Here is a 23,595-nt window from a genome sequence, read left to right on the forward strand (position 1 = left end):
ACAGCTTAGAATCTAAGAGGCCCTTTTACAAACCTGCGTTACCGCAGGTTAAAATGCACTACCACGGGGACGCTCAGGTTAAAATGCACTACCATGGGGACGCTCAGGAGTTTTTTTGCATGTGTGCATGTTACCCACATGCTAAAAACTAAAATAGTGTGTGGCCATTGCCACATGCTGATTAGCACGTGAGCCCTTCCTGCCTACAAAATAAGTGTCAGTAAGTGCTCACATTGTAATGGCCACATGCTAATGGAAAAATTAATACATGGCCATTTACCGGCAGCACTAAAAGTGGCCTTAGTGTGCAGGAAAGATCCGTGCAGGCCACTTTTTAGCACTGTTTAGTAAAAGGGCCCCCTAAGTTTTTACTGAGTTAAGAGGGTTAGATAACTTGCACAACATCACAAGCAAGAAATGTATTTAAACCAATTCTCAAACTGCTGTTCTAACCATTAAGCTACTCTTCAATTTCACTATAGAGTAGGGGACCGAAGATCAATGGCAACATTCCCTTCAAGATAAACTATCACATAAGTGCTATCCCTATGTCTATGCAGTCTGCCTGTCACTCTTGTGGCTATGCTTACTCAGATGATGATATCTACTACCACAAATTATATAGTACTCTCAGCTGCTGATTCAAAATACTGCAATTTTTTTTCTTTCATGGATGGAAAAATGGTCTACTAAAAATAACTTTCTATTATTGTTTTTAAAAACTAGTGCTAAGACACCAAAATGGTTTTATTTATCAGATGAGAAAATGTAGCCTCATTTTACAATTCCATATAGCACAGAATGATGCCAAAATAGATACAGCACAGGCAGTGATGATTCAGCTATACTGACAATAAATTGTAGGGAACGATTTAAACAATTACTTTCAGAGGGACAAAGAGAGGATATTTGTAAAGGCATTTCTAGGAAGTACAGTGTGTGCTTTAGGAACAGAAATATAGTCTGTTACAAATCTGGCCTTCCAACATGCAGGTAAGCTTATGTGCGCACATCCTGTACTTTACCCACAGTTTGAGGTGGGGCTTTAGATCATGGGTTGCATTTGTGTGTTTACATTTGAAAACTGCATAATATGTAAGTACTTTAACCCAGATAAGGTTTGCTCTCTGAACAGCAAGTACAAATCTAAGTGCACAGGTTTGTTGGGAGTAATATTCAAAGATGAAGCATAGGCATACAGTCACTCTGAAAATCTGGCAAAGTTTTCACAGAGAAAAGTATGCATGCACTTTCTACCAGTGCTTGCAGTTACAAATGTATCTGCACACTAATGTCTTTCAGACACTAACAAACTACAAGTGAAATGTGCAGGAAAGCGTCTGCATCCCTCAAAGTTGCATACAAATATTATAGACTGTCACAGAACAAACATTAATTTGTAAACCTCAATAAAATACTAAATTCACAGATTGTAAAAAGTCTTCCTTTTTGCGGAACAGCTATTATTTTATGTAGAGCTGTAACATTTAACTGCTATGAGTTCTTAAAACCTGTTAACTACAAAAAGCTGTTTTCTGAACAAATGCAAGTTTTTATTTGCAAGAATTTTATTCAACATAAGAAAACATTTTTTATTGAATATACCTTATTAATAAATGCCTTTTAGTGCACCTTTCACAAATCCAATGGCTGTTTCCGGTATGATCTTTTTATTTTTTCCAAAATAGTACGGATTTGGAACTCATCGCTTCAATTACAAACATATAATATGGAACAGCTCCAAATGAAGGCAACAAATTCAGCTGTCCTGGGATTAGTACAGCAACTTCAATTTTACAGAAAAATTAAAATTAATTTTAGTTATGAGTTGGTTAGCACTTTTATGAAGTTCAAATTGCATTTCATCCTATTTCAGATGATATAAGGTTGGCAAAATTATAGTTCCATATTTTCCATTACATTGTTGTATTTAATTGGCTTATGCATACCGAAGCATAATGCTTGGATAACTTCATGTTGAATAAAAAAAAAACTATAAAGAACTAATAGTTAACATTTACTATATTATTGCGTATATATCCTGTGAGGAATATACGATTTTATATTTTGCTGTAAGAGGAGCAGGGTATGCACAAGTTTGAGCAATGTATGATTTTACCTTCAAAATAACAATGAAGAAACCCTAACCAACCAAGTGTACAGAATCAAACGTTGGAACTTATTGGAATTGCAGGTAATACACGGCCACAGGGTAGACAAAGATGCGAGCTACCTACAGTTTTACCTATAAAACCAGTGCTGCCCAGCGGGTTATGCAAGAGTGTGGGGTATATATGCAAAAATATGATACTTCATATGTACTGACATTTATAATTGTACTCAACATTTAAGATCTTCCACAATGAAGACTTCTGGAAATTACTATTTTTTGGTTGTTAAATTAGGATACTGACATGGTATAAACAGTTTAAAAAATTGACTAAATATTCATCACCTCAGTTTAATAATCCAGTAAGTTATAAAGAATACAAATAATGCAAAAAGCATCATGTAGCAAAGAAGTTTTGCTTGACTTCCTCTGGATAGTGTTTTCAGTCTACCAACTGTTGCACCAAGGATACCACCTGTTGAATCAAAGTCTGAATCCTGTAAAAGGGAAAAAGACAGAAAATGTTAAGAAAATATTTTGCAGGGGACTAGGAGAACCACAAACCAGTTATTAAAAATCTGTGCAATAAGATTACAATATTGAAGAAATGGAGAATATTGAAATGAAAATTACTACATATACACAAGACAATAATTTAGCACATAATTTCCTATTGGTAAGATGGACACCTACTCATGTAAGACTAGTGGATAAATCAGTTGTACAGCCAAATTATGCAAAATTACTTCTGTGATATAAAGACCTGCAGACATGATGTACAAAGTCCAACTACAGTCCGTATTCTCAGGCTATTTCCACCGTTTTCTCATAACATTCTTTTGTACCAGATATGTATCATTCTCAAAATAACCACTATACTAGTGGAAATAGTAAATAAGTTACAGAACCTCAGAGGTGATACTTCAAACTCTCAGTGAAATGTCATCGAGCTTTAATTCACCACTCGTCATCGGCTCTTCAGCCAATAATTTTATATTTTTAATCTTAATTTTGTATTATATGTATCTATCTATCTATATCTATATCTATATATCACAGACGTGTGTTTGTAGTTTATGTCCAAACTCCTCCGGCCAGAAACCCTGCTTACAGACTCTACCCGCCACTGCCAAGGTTACTGTGCAGTTTAAGTGATTTGGTTCACGGGGGCACTGAGGGGAGGGGGAGCAATACCTCCATCCGTTAAATGAATAGGCTGCAGGCCAGAAAGTTCTTTCTTGCTGTTGATAAGCGACAAACTGTTTGGGTCAGGGTAAGCAAAGTAGCCATGTACACGGGATAACTGCTGAATTGGCCGGTTTCCCATGAGCCCCCACAGGAAAAATTCAAAAGCCGCGGGTAGCGTTTTTTTGGGCTGTTTTTCCTGCGGGGGGCCCACAGGTTGGTACATTTTTCCCCTCGCCATTCTACTGGTTGAATTTAACCAATAGGATGGCAAGAAAGTTGGTATCTAGCAAGCTTTTAAATGATGGTGCCACGTGCACCCCACCCCCTTGTTTGCTTTTTGATGTGGTGTCCTGTTGAGACTCTATGAGACACTCTGGCTTTTTCAGCACCGTTTTGTCTTACCATTCCCTGAGAGCAGCGTCCGTCTACATTTATATATGGTACTCACTCCAGGTTATTTGAATGTACTGATTTCCAACATCCATCAGTGTCTCTACGACCCCTGAGGCAGGTGGGTTTGCCCCGCAGAAACACGGTCCCATGTCGGGTCCATACTGGTGCAAATAAAGGTTTTCTCCTGGACAATTACCTGTGTGGGATTTTTTTTCACATATACTCCCAGAGCTGCTACTTTGTTTTATTGTCTTTGTGTTCCCATAGAGGTGGTTTCCTGTTCTCCTTGCGTCGTTTAAACACTGCCCTTGAGGACGGAGAAGACCGGATGGCAAGAGGAGGAGAGAGACCAACCATATTCCTTAGGAGAAGGACCGAGGAGTCGAGACGAGGACAGCAGCACCAGCTGGGCTCAGCTGGCCTCTAGACTCGAACAGGACAGGGCAGCAGATTTTGTATGCTGGACTGGAGCCATCTGAGAGGTGGAAGTGTAACGGAGCTGCCTGTGCTGTGATGAGTGTGTGGCTGTAAAAAAATAAAATTCGGTCAGCCGGGCTGGGGGTGGAACGTTAGGGAGCTGGTGGGAGCCTGTGCCTTAGGGTTGTCAGGGTGGAGGTGGAGTTGCACGTTTTCACCCAGGTCTCTCTCTGTCTCAACTCAAGTTCAACATGTGCAGATTTGCTCAAGTTGTGAGTCTTCCAGGCACTGCTAGACCTCAGTATCCACAGAAGAGAACTACACAGAGGTGAGCTCAGCTGACTACTTTTATTTTTTATATATGTATAAGCAGTTTATTTCTCTCATGGTGGGAACTAGCTGTTTGTGAGCTGTTTTACTGCAGCTAAAGCATTAGCATACCCACTTGTTTCTTTTGTTGAGGGCATTGTGCTGTTTGGGTGACCAACAATTCTCTCTATTTTAGTGTGGAAAAAACTCAGTTTGTTTTATGTATTTATTGATTCAGTATATTAATGAGTGAAGAAATATTTTCTCTGATTCATTTTAAATGTATTACTCTGCATTGTGTGCCCCCTGTCCATTCCACTCAGTACTTTATACTTCCTTTTTTTATGGGGACGAGCGGGGATGGAGGAGCTCACTCACGGGGACGGGTCGCATTTTTGTCCCCCTGCAACTCTCTAGTGCACTACTAAAGTAGTTCCTTGAAGTGCATTACCACCACATTTCTAGGAATATTAGCGCTTAAGACTGGTACCGCAGAAGGAATATTCAGTGCCATTACCAATTTTCTTGAAACAAATTGTCTTGTAATAGACAAATGCTAGACTTAGCAACCGATGGCTGTAGTACCATGTGTGGCAGAAATAATTCAGTAATATCAAGGTTTCATGAAGTGTGTCCTAACATTGTACACATAAAGTGTATTTATCATTCTATTCAGCTAAATTCTTCACATGCGCGGATGGTGATGCCATGCAACATTGAATTCATGGTTGCTGAGACCTATAATTGGTTCTGCCTTAGTACTGTTCGCCAGCAGAAATACAAAACAATTATATGAATGCAATAATGTTGGTGAAGAACCACTAATGATCCTAAAGTTGTCAGACACTCGCTGGCTGTCCATAGCTGCTTGTGTTTAGCACGTGCTTGAACAATATGACGAACTAAAGCTTCACTTCCAGATAGCAAAGGATGAGGTGTGCAGCTACACTGCTGACCAGCTGTATCAGATGTACAACACACCAGAAAACAAGGTAAAATTATGTATCATACCTGATAATTTTCTTTCCATTAATCATAGCTGATCAATCCATAGACTGGTGGGTTGTGTCCATCTACCAGCAGGTGGAGATAGAGAGCAAACTTTGCCTCCCTGTATGTGGTCATGTGCTGCCGGAAACTCCTCAGTATGTCGATATCAAAGCTCCATCCGCAGGACTCAGCACTTAGAGAATTACACCCACAAAGGGACACTCTGCCCAGCTCACCACCGCCGAAACGGGGGAGGGGAATTAACCCAGCTCATCCCCACACAAGTGGGGGAGGGGAATCCGTCCAGCTCATCCCCGCGGAGCGGGGGAGGGACACCACCCCGCCGATGCGGGGGGATCTGGCTTATCTTGCAACCGCAACCGCGGGAGGAGCTGACTGACCCTAACACCGCCGAAGCGGGAGGGGTACAAAGCTGCCCTACAGCCGCACGAAGCGGGAGGGAGTGCCGGCAGAATTTAAGTCTCAATCCAGCCCCGTAAAACAGAGGGGAGAGGAATGCAGCAGCTCACTGTAACACAAACTCGTCTCAACTCTTGAAGAATCCAAGCGAAAAAACTTGAACACGAAGTCCTCCTGAAGTAACTGAAGACTAAACTTGAACCTAAAATTCAACCAGAATATAAACAGTACAGATATCTGGGAGGGGCTATGGATTGATCAGCTATGATTAATGGAAAGAAAATTATCAGGTATGATACATAATTTTACCTTCCATATCATCATGCTGATCAATCCATAGACTGGTGGGATGTACCGAAGCAGTACTCACCCAGGGCGGGACATTGAAATCCCTGAACTCAACACTGAAGCTCCAAACCGGGCCTCCGCCCGAGCAGCCACAGTCAAGCGGTAATGTCTGGAGAAGGTATGGGCCGACGCCCAAGTTGCCGCCTTGCAAATCTCTTCCAAGGAGATGGACCCGGCCTCTGCCATCGAGGCCGCCTGAGCTCTAGTGGAGTGGGCCTTCAACTGAATAGGCGGCACCTTCCCCGCGGCCACATAAGCCGCTGCAATGGCTTCCTTGACCCATCTTGCCACTGTAGGCTTAGCAGCCTGCAGACCCTTACGAGGACCTGCAAACAGGACAAACAGATGATCCGACTTCCGGAAATCATTAGTCACTTCCAAGTATCTGATGATGACCCGTCTCACATCCAGATATTTGAGAGCAGAATACTCTACTGGGTAGTCCTCCCTACGAAAGGAAGGGAGACAGAGCTGCTGACTCACATGGAAGCGAGAAACAATCTTGGGTAGGAAGGAAGGCACTGTGCGAATAGTCACTCCTGCCTCAGTGAACTGCAGAAAAAAGCTCTCGACAAGAGAGTGCCTGGAGCTCGGAAACTCTTCTGGCTGAAGTGATAGCCACCAAAAAGACTGCTTTCAACGTCAGATCTTTCAGAGATGCCCTCGACAAGGGTTCAAAAGGCGGCTTTGTAAGGCTCTTAGCACCAGGTTGAGATTCCACGCAGGCACCACTGAGTGCAGAGGAGGGCGCAGGTGATTAACTCCCTTTAGGAAACGCACCACATCTGGCTGCAAAGCCAGGGAAGCACCCTTCAGGCGGCCCCTGAAGCAAGCCAGGGCCGCTACCTGGACTTTCAGGGAACTGAGCGACAGGCCTTTCTCCAGACCTTCTTGCAGGAACGCCAGCACTGAAGAAATTGGAGCAGTAAATGGAGAAAGTGAACCTGCTTCACACCACGCTGCAAAGGTACGCCAAACCCTGGCGTAAGCAGTAGAAGTAGAGCGCTTCCTCGCTCTCAGCAGAGTGGCGATGACCTTGTCTGAGAAGCCCTTCTTCCTCAGACTCTGCCGCTCAATAGCCAGGCCGTAAGACCAAAGGGGGAGGGATCCTCCATCACCACGGGACCCTGATGTAACAGGCCCTGCTCCACTGGCAGTCGCAGAGGTTCGTCCACTGAGAGCCTGATCAAGTCCGCATACCAGGGACGTCTGGGCCAATCCGGACCCACCAGGATTATCCGGCCCGGATGCTTTGCCACCCGGTCTAGCACCCTGCCCAACATGGGCCAGGGCGGGAACACATAGAAGCTCTTGTGTCGGCCACTGTTGGAGAAGAGCATCTACTCCCAGGGATCGAGGGTCCCGTCCTCTGCTGAAAAAGCGCGGCACTTGGCAATTGGCCGATGACGCCATCAGATCTAGGCTCGGCTGGCCCCAGCACTTCGTGATGTCCAAGAACGCCTGAACAGATAGCTGCCACTCTCCGGGCTCCAAGGTTGGCGACTGAGAAAGTCCGCCTTGACATTCATGACTCCGGCAATGTGGGCCGCTGACAGCTGTTCCAGGTTCGCTTCCGCCCACTGGCATAGATTCATGGCCTCCTTGGCTAGAGGGGCGCTCTTGGTACCTCCCTGGCAGTTGACATAGGCCACAGCCGTGGCATTGTCCGACAGGACCCGTACAGGCTTCAACGCCAGTACCGGGATGAACTCCAAAAGCGCCAACCGAATGGCTCTGAGTTCTAGGAGGTTGATAGACCACTTTACCTCTGCAGGAGACCAGAGCCCCTGCGCTGTCCTTCCCAAGCAGTGGGCTCCCCAGCCCGACAAAGAGGCGTCCGTCGTGACGACAATCCACTCCAGGGTCACCAGAGGCATTCCTGCAGACAACTTGTCTGTCTGCGTCCACCAGCTCAGCGCCTTGCGCACTGCTGGGTCCAAGGGAAGGCGCACAGCATAATCCTCCGACATCGGAGTCCAGCGCTGCAGCAGAGAGTGTTGTAGTGGTCTCATATGAGCCCTGGCCCAGGGCACTACTTCCATCGTGGCCGTCATAGAGCCCAACAGCTGCACATAGTCCCAAGCCCGAAGAGGAGAGGCTACTAGGAACTGGTCCATCTGAGCCTGAAGCTTGACAATCCGATTGTCTGGCAGGAACACTCTGCCCACTTGGGTGTCGAATCGAACTCCCAGATACTCCAGGGACTGAGTTGGGCGCAGCTGGCTTTCCTCCCAGTTGATGATCCACCCCAGGGAGCTCAAAAGAGCAACCACCCGGTTCACAGCTTTGCCACACTCTGCATAAGAGGGGGCTCGGATCAACCAGTCGTCCAGATAAGGATGGACTTGTACTCCTTCCTTCCTCAGGAAGGCCGCGATGACCACCATTACTTTGGAGAAGGTCCGCGGAGCAGTAGCCAACCCGAACGGGAGGGCTCTGAACTGGAAGTGTCGGCCCAGTACTGCAAAACGCAGAAAGCGTTGATGAGGAGGCCAGATGGGAATATGCAAGTACGCTTCCTTGATGTCCAAGGATGCCAGGAACTCTCCTGCCTGCACTGCCGCTATAACAGAGCGGAGGGTCTCCATGTGAAAGAGCCTGATTGACCCCTTGAGGTCGAGGATAGGCCGTACAGAACCTCCTTTCTTTGGTACCACAAAGTAAATGGAGTAACGTCCCTTGCCAAGCTGATTTTCTGGCACCGGAACGACCGCACCCAGGCGGATCAGATTGTCCAAGGTCTGCTGCACTGCCACAGCTTTGACCGGAGACTTGCAGGGAGAGAGTACAAACCCGTCTCTTAAGGGTCGGCAGAACTCTAGCTTGTAGCCGTCTCTGATGACTTCCAGCACTCAAGCGTCTGAAGTTATTGTGATCCACTCGCCCAGAAACGAGGACAGCCGTCCTCCAATCTGCACTGGGGCGTGGACCAAGGCCCCGTCATTGGGTACGAGACCCTAGGGGAGGACCGGAGGGAGCACCTCCGGGACGGCGGTCTCTGCGAAAGGAATGCTGCTTGGGGGAGAATTTCCTCTTGAAGGAAGAGGGGGCAGAGGAGCCTGACCTGCCCGGGCGGTACCGACGGGCTTCCTGAAACCGTCCTCTGGAGGTACCGGGGCGAGCACTAGCCCAAGCCATGACCTCTGGTAACCTCTTGCCCTTAGACGTGCCGAGATCGATCACGATTTTGTCCAGCTCGACCCCAAAGAGCAGCTTGCCTTTAAAAGGCAATCTAGCCAGGCGGGATTTAGAGGCGTGGTCAGCAGACCTATGCTTCAGCCAAAGCCACCGCCGCACAGAGATTGTCTGAGCCATGCCTTTAGCTGAGGCCCTCAAGACATCATACAGCAAGTCTGCCAAATAGGCTAAGCCCGATTCCAGGGCCGGCCAATCAGCCCTCAAGGAATGATCCGAGGGGGAAGCCCGCTGCACCATAGTCAGGCACGCCCTGGCCACATAGGAACCGCAAACTGAGGCCTGCAAACTTAAAGCAGCCGCCTCAAAGGACGACCTTAAGGCCGCCTCCAATCTTCTGTCTTGGGCATCCTATAGGGCCGTGCCACCTTCCACCGGCAACGCCGTTTTCTTAGTCACCGCAGTGATTAAAGAAACCACGGTAGGCCACAGATAGGCCTCACGTTCACTTTCAGGCAAAGGATAGAGGCGGGACATAGCCCTAACCACTTTAAGGCTCGCTTCCGGGACATCCCACTGAGCCGAAATTAAGGTGTGCATGGCATCATGCACGTGGAAGGTTCTATGCGGGCGCTTCGTCCCCAGCATAATGGCAGAGCCAACAGGGGCTGAGGGAGAGACGTCCTCCGGAGAGGAAATCTTCAAAATGCCCATGGCCTGCATTAACAGGTTGGGCAAATCCTCTGAGCTAAAGAGCCGCGCTGCAGAGGGGTCATCCGCTCCATCCGAGCGGGGATCCGTCTCCTCCAAGGAATCCGCAAAGGAACGTTGGGAGAACTCAGATACGCTGCCCTCATCTACATCGTCGGAGACAAAGTCCTCCAAGGCCTGGGAATCAACCCGAGGGCGTTTACCTCCGGGGGCCTCAACCTCTTTACCAGACGAGGGAGCAGGGGCAGCGTTTTGCATAAGGAAGGCCTGATGCAGCAGCAAAACAAACTCGGGGGAGAAACCCCGCATACTGTGCACTTCCGCAGCCTGGGCTACAGCCCTAGACGCACCCTCAACCGGCGCTCGCAAGAGAGACATGCTGCGCATCCAAGATGGCGTCCGGCGCGACACTCCGCGAAGGAGCCGCGCGGGAAGAACGGCGCTTAACTTTATCCGCTTGTGCCGTCGCCCAAATTAAGGGCGTTCATGGCATCAATGTCTCCCACCTCAAGGGCGGCCCAAGAAGAAGCCGTCCGAGCCGCGTGGCCGGCCAATATGGCGGAGGCGAGCCGCAGGGGATGGGCGTTTATGGCGGGAAAAACCGCCACACCGGAGGAAGGACCGGGACACTCATCGGTCACGAAACTGTCACCCAACAAGGGCGAATCAGACTTTAAGACCCCCGCATCCCCTCTGGAAGCGCACACGCGATCCGGGGAGCGACTCTTTGCGCCCTCGCCCTCCGACGCCAAAGGCCACGTGGAGACCAATCGGGGAACCCCCTGCCCGCTATAAAAGGTAAAAATTACCTGTTGTCCGCTCCGAGCTGTAACGACCTGGTGTCCCAGTGAGTAGCTGCAATAAACGTTTAAATAAACGTCGAAATAAATGCCTTTAAGGACGTTCAAAATTTTTTTTTTTTTTTTTAAACGGAGCCAGCGGGAGGGGGGAGAAAAGGAGGGACCTGGCGCCACCAGGTTTGCACTTGCTCAAGAAGAGCCCTCAACCCCAGGCACTCAACAAAACCTAAAAATTAGGCTTGGAGGCCTAGCCAGAGCTGCTGCTGTGTGTGACCACCACCTGCTGAGATAGAGAACATACTGAGGAGTTTCCGGCAGCACATGACCACATATAGGGAGGCAAAGTTTGCTCTCTATCTCCACCTGCTGGTAGATGGACACAACCCACCAGTCTACGGATTGATCAGCATGATGATATGGAAGTTATACTTTTATTTTTGAGGCCCATACTACAGGAACTCAACCAAGCTATTCATGTCTGATAAAGCAAGCCCTGTCCGTCTGCTCACTGAACTGATAACATTGTATCGCACCATGCTGCTGCGACTTGTGAGACCAACCACATTCACATCGTGGGGAGCAACTCTGATGTATGATTTGGAAGACAGGTCTCTGCATCTACCATTGCCAGCTATTAACCTTGGTATCAAATTCCAGGTGTTGTTGCATGAGTCTCGAATTGAACATGCATCTGCAAAGCACATAAAAGAGTGCTGTAGAGATTACCTATTTGAACTTCTGAAGGAAATGCGTCAGCAGCTATCGGAAAATGTATAGCGGCTAGAGTCTCTGGCAGATCTTTCTCCATCTGTTCTCCTTGGAGCCCAGAAACCACTACTGTCAAAGTTATCATTTTTACCTCTCTATAAGGAGATCTGGAGCGACAGTGGATGCGGGTCAGCACATTCTTGTGGCCAACCTACAGTGATGAGGTCAAGCAGTTTTGGGTGACTGTAGCAAATCACACAGATGCTTCAGGAGATCATGACTTCCTTCAGCTGGGACATTTTGCCCTATGTATGTTGGCTTTACCTTTCAGCAATGCAGCTGTGGAAAGAACCTTTTCTCAGATGAACTTTATCAAGACAAAACTGAGAAACAGGATGTGACAGGGAACTCTGGAAGCCTTGTTGCATATTCGTAGCTACATGAGGCACAAAGGCATATGCTGCTACCAGTTTATTGCTACAGCCACGATGCTGAGTAGATTCAACTCTGATATTTATGCGAGCACAAGTGAGGACGACTCGATACCTGATAAATATTTTGCACCTTCCTGAAACAGATGCTGGGATTCCATCACATTTGAAAAGTGACAGTATAATGCATTACTGTTTGCACGCACTGACTCAGTGTTCCTGTGCTATAACATCTAAGGCTGTTAAGGCTGTCATAACCTGTTGAGTACTCGGAGCTGGCGTAGGGTTTGCCGCAGCCAGCAACCCAATCTTTGGCGTGCTGGTCGCTGATCATTGGGGATGAATATGTTTAGCGCATTGTTTCACGCGCTTGGGGACTCTGATCATGGGGCGGTAGCAAACACTGGCACTAGTACGGCGCTAACAGCCTCTAGCGCCGGTGTTTGCTTCTGATCATCCCTATGTCAGCGTGCCATTAATCAGTAGTGCTGCTTTGTGCCCTTAGTGACTCAGGCCCAATATTACTACTACTACTACTACAAATCATTTCTATAGTGCTACCAGTCATACACAGCGCTTCACAACTGAACATGAAGAAAAGACAGTCCCTGCTCAAAAGAGCTTACAATCTAAATCAAGACAGACAGACAGGACAATAAGGGATAAGGGACTATTGAAGAGAGAAAGACATAAATAAAAATCATGCAATCAGTCTTCCCAGGTTTGTACTTCATCATCAATATAATACAATGGCCAAATTTCTGCTGACTCTTCCTTCCTCACCCTTTGCTTTCCACATAAAGATCCTCCTCAAAGATTAAACAGGGTCTTGGAGCCAGCATCTTATTCTCCTCTCCTGCAAGGTTAAACCCCTGTGAATACCAGGACCACTGATTCAAAATGCTGCAAAACACTAAGGGGCCCTGTTACTGAAGTGTGCTGAGCAGCTAACATGTGAACTAGTGTGCACTGCTAGTGCTCAAGCGCGATAACTTAAATTCACTCCATCAGGCACTGTAACTGATGCAGATAGCACAGCTGCATTTACTGCCTCCAAAATAGTCCACCTAGGCTGTGAACACATTTAACTTGTGGTAAACAACTTTGTTGAGTTTAATTTGTTATGTTTGATATACTCCTGTGCTGTAACTTATGAAACCGTGCTGGGAACACCCCCAGGAGACAGCACACAAGCTTTACATTTATCATATGGTTAAGTGCTATACTTTACTGCACTTCAGTAAAGGAGCCCCTGGATTAACATAATACGTTTCATAAAATTCTCAACAAGTTATTTTGAAGATACTTCTCATGAACTTACCATGTCTTCTAACACTTTATTGTGATATTTTACTTCTGTCCCCATATCGATACTAAGCTACAAAACAAAAACAAACAAAATATGTAAGTGGCACCATGTGGTTGAAGAGGAAATAATGGGAGAAGGAAAGGGTGAAATGGTGAAGGGAAGGTGGGGGGGCGAGGGGGAAGAGAGAGAGAGAGAGAGACAGAAAGAGAGAAGGATCTAAGGGCACTGTATAGCTTTAATGAGGAAAAGCTGAGGCTTGATGCAGATGGGGTAATATGAGCAGAAGCAGGCCAGAGGCAAGTGAGCTATATCTGGTACACCACTCTCGGCTATAGTCCCTTAACAGGCAGATGATCAATTTCCCGGCGCTGTCCTGAACAGCACTTTAAAATTACTGCAAGAACAGTGTGGGAAAATAACGTCCCTATGATCAACGGTAATAAGATGCAAACTCATGCGCGTTATTAGCGTTGATCATGGGGTGACTTCTGCAGGATTATGCCTGGGCATATATACGTTCAAAGCACAATCCAAGAGGTCTGACAGGTCTGGGCTGAACACCAGTCATGGGGACAAACTTTTGTGAGCTGCATTAAAAATACATAAAATTAAAACTAAAAACCATTAATACTGAATCAATATACTTGGTGATCTATGAATAACGACCCAGTTATGTTGTGGATTCTGATGTCGGTGTTTGCTTTTCAGATTCAGCAGTATAGCATAGTTGCTACGACATATGGACTTCCTTGATAAAGCCCGACAAAAGTGATGGGTGAAACGGGACCCCGTCAGACAACAGAATAAAGAGTGGATGATAAAATCATGAGTAGATACAATTTTTTTAAGATAAGTGTCTTTCTGCAACTTTATTAATAGTTTGAGGATATATGCTATACTCAATAGATTTAATGACAAAAATTAAATATTTTGAATGTCAAACGCGTATAAGTTATTGAATTGAAAACTATTAAAGAGAAATAAGAAAGTAACAAAGGGTTTTTGGCCAATGAAGGACTGTCATGCGAGTCTGTTCATGCAAAAATATTCAGACCGCTGACGTACAGAGGCTTTTTCCCTCGTTTGATACTCTGTTTCTTTGAGTTAATGGTCTTGAAATTATAAGACATTAACACATTTATATTGTGACCACAATATTGTAATAACCACATAGAGGTTTTGACGCCTGTCATAGGTGCCACAAAACACGGGTTTAATTTTATACTCTTGCTAATCTTAGAAGGAACAAATCTGGACAGTGAATTATTTTGGTTAGCACAGTTCGACCCTGTGACTGTTTGCAGACCCCCTTTCGAATGTGGAAACAAGCAGAGTGCTATGTAGGAATAACCTAATGGTTAGAGCAACAAGCTGAGAACTAGACAAACCAGAGTTCAAATCCTGTTTTTCCAACCAACACTCTGATCCTGGACAATAGACTTCAACCTCCACTGCCTAAAGCACAGCTTGGATTGGGAAGGAACCTAACTGAACCTAAATAAGTAACTCTCCTTGAACCCTATTTGGAAAAGGGGAGTAATTAAATCTAAAATCCAAATTCAAAGCAATTTATGGAAAGTGTTGTTGAAGCCTTCTTCTTCATTTTAGCCTTGTGTAGCTGAATGTTGGGATATCACCAGGGGGGCTCTGAGATCTTTTTCATAAAATGACTACACCATTTTTCTTTTTTAACAGCTTCTGAAGATTTTTTTGCTAGGGCTGCATGTTAAATTGCAGTTAACGCATTAATTATTCACCACAATTGCATCACTGCCCCCCCCCCCCCCCCACACACCACTGCAGTACCTTTTTAAATGGACATCTTCGGCCCTGTAGGCCAGCAGCAGCCATACTGAAAGGCTACCTGCCCCGGGTCCTTCCCTCTGACTCGGCCCAACCCTTCTGTAAACAGGAAGTTACATCAGAAGGGGCAGGCCGAGTCAGAGGGAAGGCCCTGGGCAGGCCGCAGGCAGCCTTTCAGTACAGCTGCTGCTGCTGGCCTGCAGATGCGGGTGAACTGCAGTCAGGTCCAGGAGACGAGAGAGGCTGAAGACTTGTTTGCGCTTTGTATAGTGACTGTGGGTGAGGGGGGGGGAGCAAGCTGCAGACAGGTACAAGTGGGAGGGGAGCAGGGAGAGGTGCTGGACCTTGGGGGAGGGAATGGGGGAATTGAGAGACAACTGCAGACAGGGCTAAAAGGGGAGGAAGAGATTGTGGAATGTGCAGAGGGGAAGTGGGAAATAGGGAAACTGAATTGAGGTACAGAAGGATGGAGGGAGAACAGTGGAGGGAGAAGAGAGAGGGAGAGGTGTTGGGCTCAGAGGGCGAGAGTGAGAAAGATAATTGACCTGTGGTGGAGGGAAGGATGGAGGAAGTACGAAAAAGAGAAAAGTGTTTGTCGGGGAGGAGTTTGGGACAGAGAGAAGAGAGAGAGAGAATGTACCTGAGGGCACTGGAGGGAGAAGAGAGAGGGAGAGTTGGGCTCAGAGGGAGAGAAAGGGATGAGAGATAATGGACCTGGGGTGGTGGAGTAGCTGAAGCCCCACCAGCCAAAAAAAAAATCCACTGCCTGTCACTCCCTTCTTCCTCGTACTGCCTGAAGAACGAGGAAGTCAGTGGGGTGCCTCTAGCCACCGATGGCTTGTACTCCCCAAATTCATGTATGAACTGAGCATGCTAGGGGAGTGGTAGCTGGAGGCACTCCACTGACTTCCTCGCTCCTGAGTCAGTACGAGGAAGAAGGGGGTGACAGGCAGTGGATTTCTTCAACTGGCAGGGCTTTGGCATTCCCACCAGCAAAGGTATGATATCTAATGGAGGAGGAGGAGGAGAAAATGTATGCCCCCCTCCATCCACGCCTGTGCTCGCCCAATGGACTGCTGGCTATGCCACACCTTTAATCTCGATTAAAAATGTTAATCAGACTGCAGCCCTAGTTTCCCTGTGCCTAAATTAGGTGCAGATCCCCTTTATTCTATAACAGTGCACACAGATTGTGAAAGCGCCCCCCCCCCCCCCCAATCCACCTATGGTCATGCCCCCTCTTTGGATCCAGTTGCTTAAATTTATGCACTTAAATTTCATTAATAACAATTAGCACTGAAAATTGATAGGGCCCAATTATCAGCACTAACTGGATAATTATTCAATTAAATTGGCACGCACAATTTTTATAGAATTTGGGGTGGGTGGATGGGGATTAATGTTCAAAGAAATGACTTTCCATGTCCTTGCCATCTGTGATAATATTTATAGGAACACAGATGAAAAGCAGAGGTGAAAGCAAACAAGAGGGAGATGTTAGCATGAAGGATAACACAACATGATTTTTATTTCCATAATGAGACTTGTGTTTCTTGTATATTTATATATGCTGATTACAGAAATGACACCAAAGTTTGTTAGGTGACAATTTTTCAAGATGGCAGAGCTGAGGCAGGAGTGAATGGGCATTGCTCCTCCCTCTCTCTTCAAGATATGACGAGGAGATAGCTTGCAGGGCCAGGGAGAGGGATTAGGTGATGAGGGTGCCAATAGACCCCAGGGTTTTTTTTATTTTTTAATGTTGTATGCAGGTGGGATGATAAAGCTACAAGGGAGGGAGGGGCACTAAACATTTTACATACCCGGGTGGCTTCTTTTTTTTATGACCCCATTCCTATCACTGCATGAGCACACTGCTCACACAGTAAGGGGGACTTTTTGCAATGAGCTATGGATTACTGCAGTAAATTTAAGGAAGCAGTAATTTGCATGCTCAGTGAATACTGCATCCCTCGAGTAATTATTTATGAAAAGATTGCATCGAAATTGTGCAGTCAGCAGCTCTAATGCAGGGCTTTCTGCATCAATCCATGTGTTGAAGCACAGCACACTGTTCTACCACATGCTTTATTACATCGGCTTCCAAGCCCTTAAAATAATGAGACCTTGCTCTTCTGGTGCTGGAGAATTTGTGCATCTTAAATTCAGGCAGATCCCGAGAAATATTTATTCTTATAATTAAGCACATTCCTTGAATGGCCCGGGGAACAGTAGCAGCCCCCATTGGCTCTAGGTGTGGCACCCAGCTCTCTTCTCACAATACATAATTTCCTCCACCTCGTCCAGAGGTTTGCTGCTGGCACTGTTTTTTTCTTCAAGTCTGTATGGTTCTCAGTGAGTTGAGTTGTACAGCATACAAACTTCCATGCTATTCTTGTGAGACTGCATGAACAGTGAAGTTTTGGACACTACACAGAACAAGCTCACAGACTCACATGATGTGGGAAGAAACAGAATAGTCTCAGAGGCAGTGCCTGCAAGAAAACTCCAGGAAAGTTCAGAGGCATTAACAAATCAGGAGTCCCAGTATGGAGAGACTGGGGACAGGATGAGTAGCCTTGTGGCTCGAATCCCACACTCCTTGTGGCCTTGGGCAAGTCATTGTTTTGGGTACAAGCTCAGAGCCGTAAACCCACCGGGGACAGGGAAATACCTACTGTACCTTGAAATACCAGTGGAAAAGTGTGAGCTAAATGATGGCAGTTAACTGGGAGGAGAGGCTGGTGAAGTTGAGAATGATTGGGACGGAGCTGGGGGAGAAGTGTGAATTGGGGGAAGAGTCTGGGGAGAAATGTGGGCTAGGAGAGACAAGAGAGACGCTGGAGAATTGAACTTCATTATATTTACACACTGCTCCAAGTGTGCCAGCACAACTGGACCAACTACATCATTAGAAAGCGACCCACCCCCTCTATTGCCCAGGGCATTATCCAGCGCTCATACTCTCAGGTTGAAGTTCAGGGCTAGCTCAAGGGACTGTGGCATCCTGAGTCAGCTTGCCCCTGCTTCAATGCTGTCTTCCCCCCCCCTCCCCCCATGGGTCCAGCATCTCTCCCCCTTCGGTCCAGTGCCTCTCCTCTTCCTCCTTCCCTCCTTTCCTGATATCTCTCTCTCTTCTCCCACCCCACAGTCTTGCAAACTGTGTGCGAGTTGCTGGAAGTAGTAGCCTTGAGACAGGCTTAGAGGCCGATCAAAACTGAACCAGTAACTGAAATTTGCAGTTCGGTTTCAGCTGATATCGAACCCCCACCCCTCCTCACAATAACTCTCCTTTATGCTGCTTCCAAACCCAAGATGGCTGCCGGGAACTCCTTTGGCAATCTTGTCAGGCTGCTGGTGTCCCAGCAGCCATTTTGGCTGCAGAGCCCACTAGGACAAGGACAACTAGGGATTTCTCTTGCCCTGAAGACCCACTAGACCATCAAGAGATTTAAAGATAGGTCCGGGGAAGGCCCTCAGATAGTGGGAGGCAATGGGTGGACAGCGATCATGGGGATGGGGAGAGGGGGTTTGGTTAGGCTCTAGACAGGCTGCCTTTCACCAAATCCTAGGTCTTCCCTCTGCCGCAATTTCCTGTTGATGGGACGTGGCAGAAAGACCCAAGGCCTGGGAGAAGGCGGCCTGTCTTCAGACTACTGCTGCCAATAATTCATACACACTTTACAGGATCACAGGTAGTGGGGAGGGGGGGAAGGGAGAGAGAAGGAGGGACACTGGACCCACAGGGAGGAGGGGAAGAGAGGGCTTAACCATTAGATCAGGTGACATCAGCACCTAGGGTTTTTGGTTTCCTTTATCTCCAGCACCCTGAGCAGGTGCATCACTTGATCCAATGGTAAGCCAAGTATTTTTCCCAGTGTGGCCCCTGCTCATGTGTGTAGGTTGACTGTTTCATTGGGGGGGGGGGGGGGGGGGGGGCAAAAATGTGGAGCTTGGTGTATTAACATATTCATTTGCATACAGACATCTGATACATATTCATTATGGTTATTCCAAAGGGGAAAAAAATGAAACAGCTAAGACTGAATACGAAGCCAGTATATGAATAATGATGGCAGCATATCATAATAGTAAAGCTTTTTTTTTCAAACAAATGAGCCAGCACCATGGAAACTTTCTCTCATAAAGCCCCCTCTTGCTAACATGTGTTAGCAAGGAGAGAGCACACTTTCCCTCTCCCAAGGCTCAACACCAACACCCTCCTCTTTTCTCCTCAAAAGCCCAACTCTTTCTCCATCCCTCCTTAGCAGCACTTCACCATTTTCCCCATACCATGCCAAATGGATAGAAGCCCCCCCCCCCCCCCCCCCATATCATCACCATAAGACAGCACTTTTTTCTGGGGCCATCCACAGGCAGCACCTTATCCTATCCCCACCACTACAGGCGGTATTGTTTTCCCCAGCCCTCCTCCCCCAGAGGCAGCACTTACCCCAGGCACAACTTTTCCTCCAGGCCTCCTCTACTGACAACTGAAAGCACTTACCCTCAAGGGTGGCTCAAGGCAGTCAGCTTCTTGATGGGATGGGGTGCCACCTCATCCCTCTCAAGGCACCCAAAGAGAAGGCCTCCTGAAAAGTCTGCTTTGGAAGGTGTGTGAAGAGGTCCCCTTACTCTGAACACTAGTTAGGCAGTTGTTTCAAGAAAAAAAAATTAATGCAATTTATATTCCCAAGCTTTACTAAAATAAACTCGGACAATAAAAATTGAGTTAAATTATGTTGCCTGGAACTCTAATATAAAAAAATACAGACCCCTGGCTCTGCATTGTCACAGTGTTAAATGCAAACATATATTCTGCATCCACAGAAGTCTCTCTCATATGCAACGTGTGCAGAGCAGAACTAGGACATGTTTTTCTATCTGTTTTTTGTCTGGTGATTTTATTTTTCTAATCATATTAGTCCTAGTTTCTGCTTCTTCTTTCCTCTATCCCTTTAGTGTGCTGTCCAGGGCCTCCTGTCTATTTGCCATTTCTTTTCTACCTTCACTTCCTCATTGATTTTCCAACGCAGCTTTCTCCAAATTATTTTCTGCCGCTCAAATTTTATGTCTCCTTCTCATCCTCTGGCCTTCAAGCTCCCTCTTTTTTATTGTTTCTGTCTGGCTCTCCATCTCTCCCCCACCCTTGTCAAACATCTCTCCTCTCTTTCCTTCTTCTCCATCCATATCTCTCCTTTCTTCCCTTCCCTCATGTCCAGTTGTCTCTCCATGATCTTCCCTGTCGCCTTCCTCCATTTTCAGTACATCCTCCCATCTGCCTTTAAACTATGTCCAGCACGCCCCCTCCCCCTGATCTTCCTTTCTACCTGCCTTCCTGTCCAGAGTGCCCCCCTGATTTCCCATCTTCCTCTATTCCAGCATGTCCCCCGATCTTCCTTTCCACATTCCTCTATATCCAATACATCCTCCCATCTACTTTTTCCACCAAGTCCAGAGTCTCACCTTCCATCCGGCCTCCTCTCCAGCGTCTTCCACCAATCTCTCCTTCAACCTACCTCCTTCTAGCGTCTTTCCCTGATCTCTCCTTTCACATGCCCTCCTCTCCACAGTCTGGTAGAAATCAAAAATTGTAGCACGAAGCCTGGGAGCTTCAGCGCACGCTCAACTTCTTTTGGTCCTGCATCCTCTAATGCAACTTCTTAAGTCAGAGGGGGTGGCATCAGGAGACCACTCAGGAGGCGCATAAGTCCCAAGGCCCGTGGTGGGATGGGGGAGGGAAGGTACTAGTTGCTTGTGTCCCAGATTTGGGGGGGAGGAACACAGTGGGGTAATCCAGTGAGGTAAGCTTTCGGTGCCCCTACACTTGGCCGCTCTGAGCCCATGTCTCGCTGGCCCTGGTTTCCCTATTCTTTTCTCCCCAGTGTCCAGCATATCTCCTCTCCCAACCCAAAAATGGACTGCCATTTTTCATCTCCCCCCTTCCTTCTTCATCCAACATAGACCCTTCTTGCCCCCCACCCCCCACCATCTGCCTCCTCTCCTCAAATCTGCCCTTTGTCTCCCTATTACCTTCTTCCCGGTGTCCAACATATCTACTCTCTCAACCCAAAACAGTCTGCCAATTTCTTCTCCCTCCCCTTCCCCACGTGTTCTTCAATTTCCCGCCCCCTCCCCGTGGTCTATCTCCCTACTCCCTTCTTCCCAGAGTCCAGCATATCCCCTCTTCCAACCCAAAACAGTCTGCCATTTTTCTTCTCCCTCCTCTTCCCCATGTGTTCCTCTATTTCCTCCCCTCTCTCACTTCCTTTCCCATCCAACAATATCCTTTCTTGCCCCTCCCCCTCACGGTCTACCTCCTCCCCCCTTCTTCCAAGTGTCCAACATATCCCCTCTCCAAATCCAAACTGTTTGCCATCTTTCTTCTCCCTCCCTTACTCCACACCTTCCAGCATCTCCGTCTCTCTTTCTCCACCTTTCTCGTCCAGCTTTGTCCATTCTTGCCTCCACCCCCTCCGATCTGCTCCCTACCCTCAAGCCTGTTCTCGTTCCATAACTCTTTCCCAGTTCAGAATGGTGAGCAAGAACTAGAAACGGCAGGCACAGAGCCTCATGCTGAGCGCTTCCAGCCAGGTTCTACTTCTACTGGAACCGCCCCCAAAGCAGCAGGAAGTGCATTGGAGGGGGCGATCCAGCAGAGCCCGGATGGAAGCACTGGAGTACAGGACTCTGCACCAGCTGGTTTCAGTTCCTGCTCATTGCAACTGCAGTGGGAAGGAGCCACGGGACTAGTATGGGTTTGGGGGGGGGGGGGGGGGCAAGAAGGGACAGAGCAGAACGGGGAAGGAATTGAGAGATACTGACCATGTAGGGGACGGGAGTGGCACTCAGCCCAGCATGTTTTTTTTTTTGGGGGGGGGGGGCATTACAGCATGATGCTGATTATCCGGATAATCCTCAGCAGAGCATAGTCCAGATAATCATAAATTTGGATGATTGGACAAACTTAAGAAATATTAAAATTGCTCGCCAGAAGGATACGGCACCATCTGGAGTTGGATAGAATGAAGGCCCCATGAAGATCCGCTGAGTTGCACATTCCTATTGATGCACATGCACGTAAATGTAACTACACATGCCATGCAGGCACTTGCGATACAGTGAAGCTTCACAGGGCCTTCTTTCTATCCACCTCTGGACAGTTCCACTTCCTTCTGGTGCGCAATTTTAATTTTTCAACTATCTGTGGGAAATGGAGACCTGGGGGGGGGGGGGGGGTTGATGCCAGTCCAGACAATTGGACATCTGGATGAGTGGCATTCAGATAATCTGCATCGCACTGTAAGCCCATGCTCCACAAATAGTGACGATCACTCTATTAGATGATCCATGCATCTTATTTAAACCACCTGACAACATAGCCCAGACACGACAGGGCTGTGGTGACTTTTCTGACAGTGACACAATCTAATCAAGTCTGAACTGAAGGCTCATCCTACAGGTGCAAGCTCTGTACCTGTAATGGGTGCCTTCACAGCCTCAACATTAAACAGGCTCCTTTCATTGTGCACAGGAACAGGTTACCTGTGTTGAGTTCAGCATCACAACCATCGTCTGCTATATCCACAATGGGCAACACTGCCCTAAATTGTGCAATGCATACTACTGTGATGCCCAAAAGATGGGGGAGGAAACAGCTGCTAGAACTCACTAGCAAATCCAAGAGAACCATGACCATAAAGCTGTCTGTAGAGGAAGGGAACGAACCAATGACGAAAAAAAAAGGAGTTGACAGCTTAAGCCTTACGAATAGAAGACTGCAAAGAGGGAGCGAGGAGAAGGGTGAATGAAAAGTGATTACTTAGCAAAACACGAGAGAGGACCACCATAAATCTAGAGTCTCCCCTTGCTAAATTATTGGGGGGGGGGGGGGGGGTCTACGGCGTTGGCTAGTTAGGGTTAGGGGGTTCCAGGTGAACACACTCACGGATTTCAGCGCTTTAGCTTTGAGACGCAGGCTTTCAGTCAGCCTCTCATTTTCCTCCTCGTAAACGCTGTAGCCACCGTCCGTGAATACCTCCCGGCTCTTCACTCTCCCGGGTCGCTCCATGCTCTCGCCCGAATGAATGCAGCGCTCAGACTGAGACTCGCACGCCACCTGCACTGACCACCTCGCGCTTTGCAGGTGACGTGTACAAACACAGGGATCACGGAAGTCTGCCGAAACCGAAACCGGCTACGGAGCACCACGCGGGACACACAGCTAAAGGGGCGGAGGTCAAGCACGTAGCGTCTGCCTAAGGCCGTGAAGTGTTCAGGGCAGGGAGGTTAGATGAAAACGAGGCAGCATGACGTCAAAACGCTGAAGCCACTTGGGTTAATCTCTATTTCCCCTTCCCCGCGCAGCCGTCATCCCTTCACACTCAAAACAAAGCAAACAAACCTTTGAGCTGCTGCATCCACGTTGTCGTTCTTTATTGTTGGTAGTATTTTTATTTAATCTCACTTATATTTTCATACATTACATCTTCTGCTGCATAAGGATGTACGCAGAGGAAGTAT

At 47.3% G+C, this 23,595-nt stretch overlaps 1 protein-coding gene across 1 annotated transcript; it reads right to left on the reverse strand.

Moving 5' to 3' along the window:
• Positions 1-300: 300 nt before the first annotated feature.
• Positions 301-23,302, reverse strand: BET1 (Bet1 golgi vesicular membrane trafficking protein). Its single transcript, XM_030200596.1, has 3 exons — positions 23,021-23,302; positions 13,282-13,338; positions 301-2,607 (listed from the first exon to the last, which is right to left on the reverse strand). The coding sequence occupies exons 1-3, from the start codon at positions 23,141-23,143 to the stop codon at positions 2,452-2,454; spliced, it is 336 nt and encodes a 111-aa protein (XP_030056456.1). The 5' UTR covers positions 23,144-23,302; the 3' UTR covers positions 301-2,451.
• Between the last annotated feature and the right edge of the window lie 293 nt (positions 23,303-23,595).

Source organism: Microcaecilia unicolor, chromosome 1, assembly GCF_901765095.1.
Source record: "Microcaecilia unicolor chromosome 1, aMicUni1.1, whole genome shotgun sequence".
Lineage (NCBI taxonomy): Eukaryota > Metazoa > Chordata > Amphibia > Gymnophiona > Siphonopidae > Microcaecilia > Microcaecilia unicolor.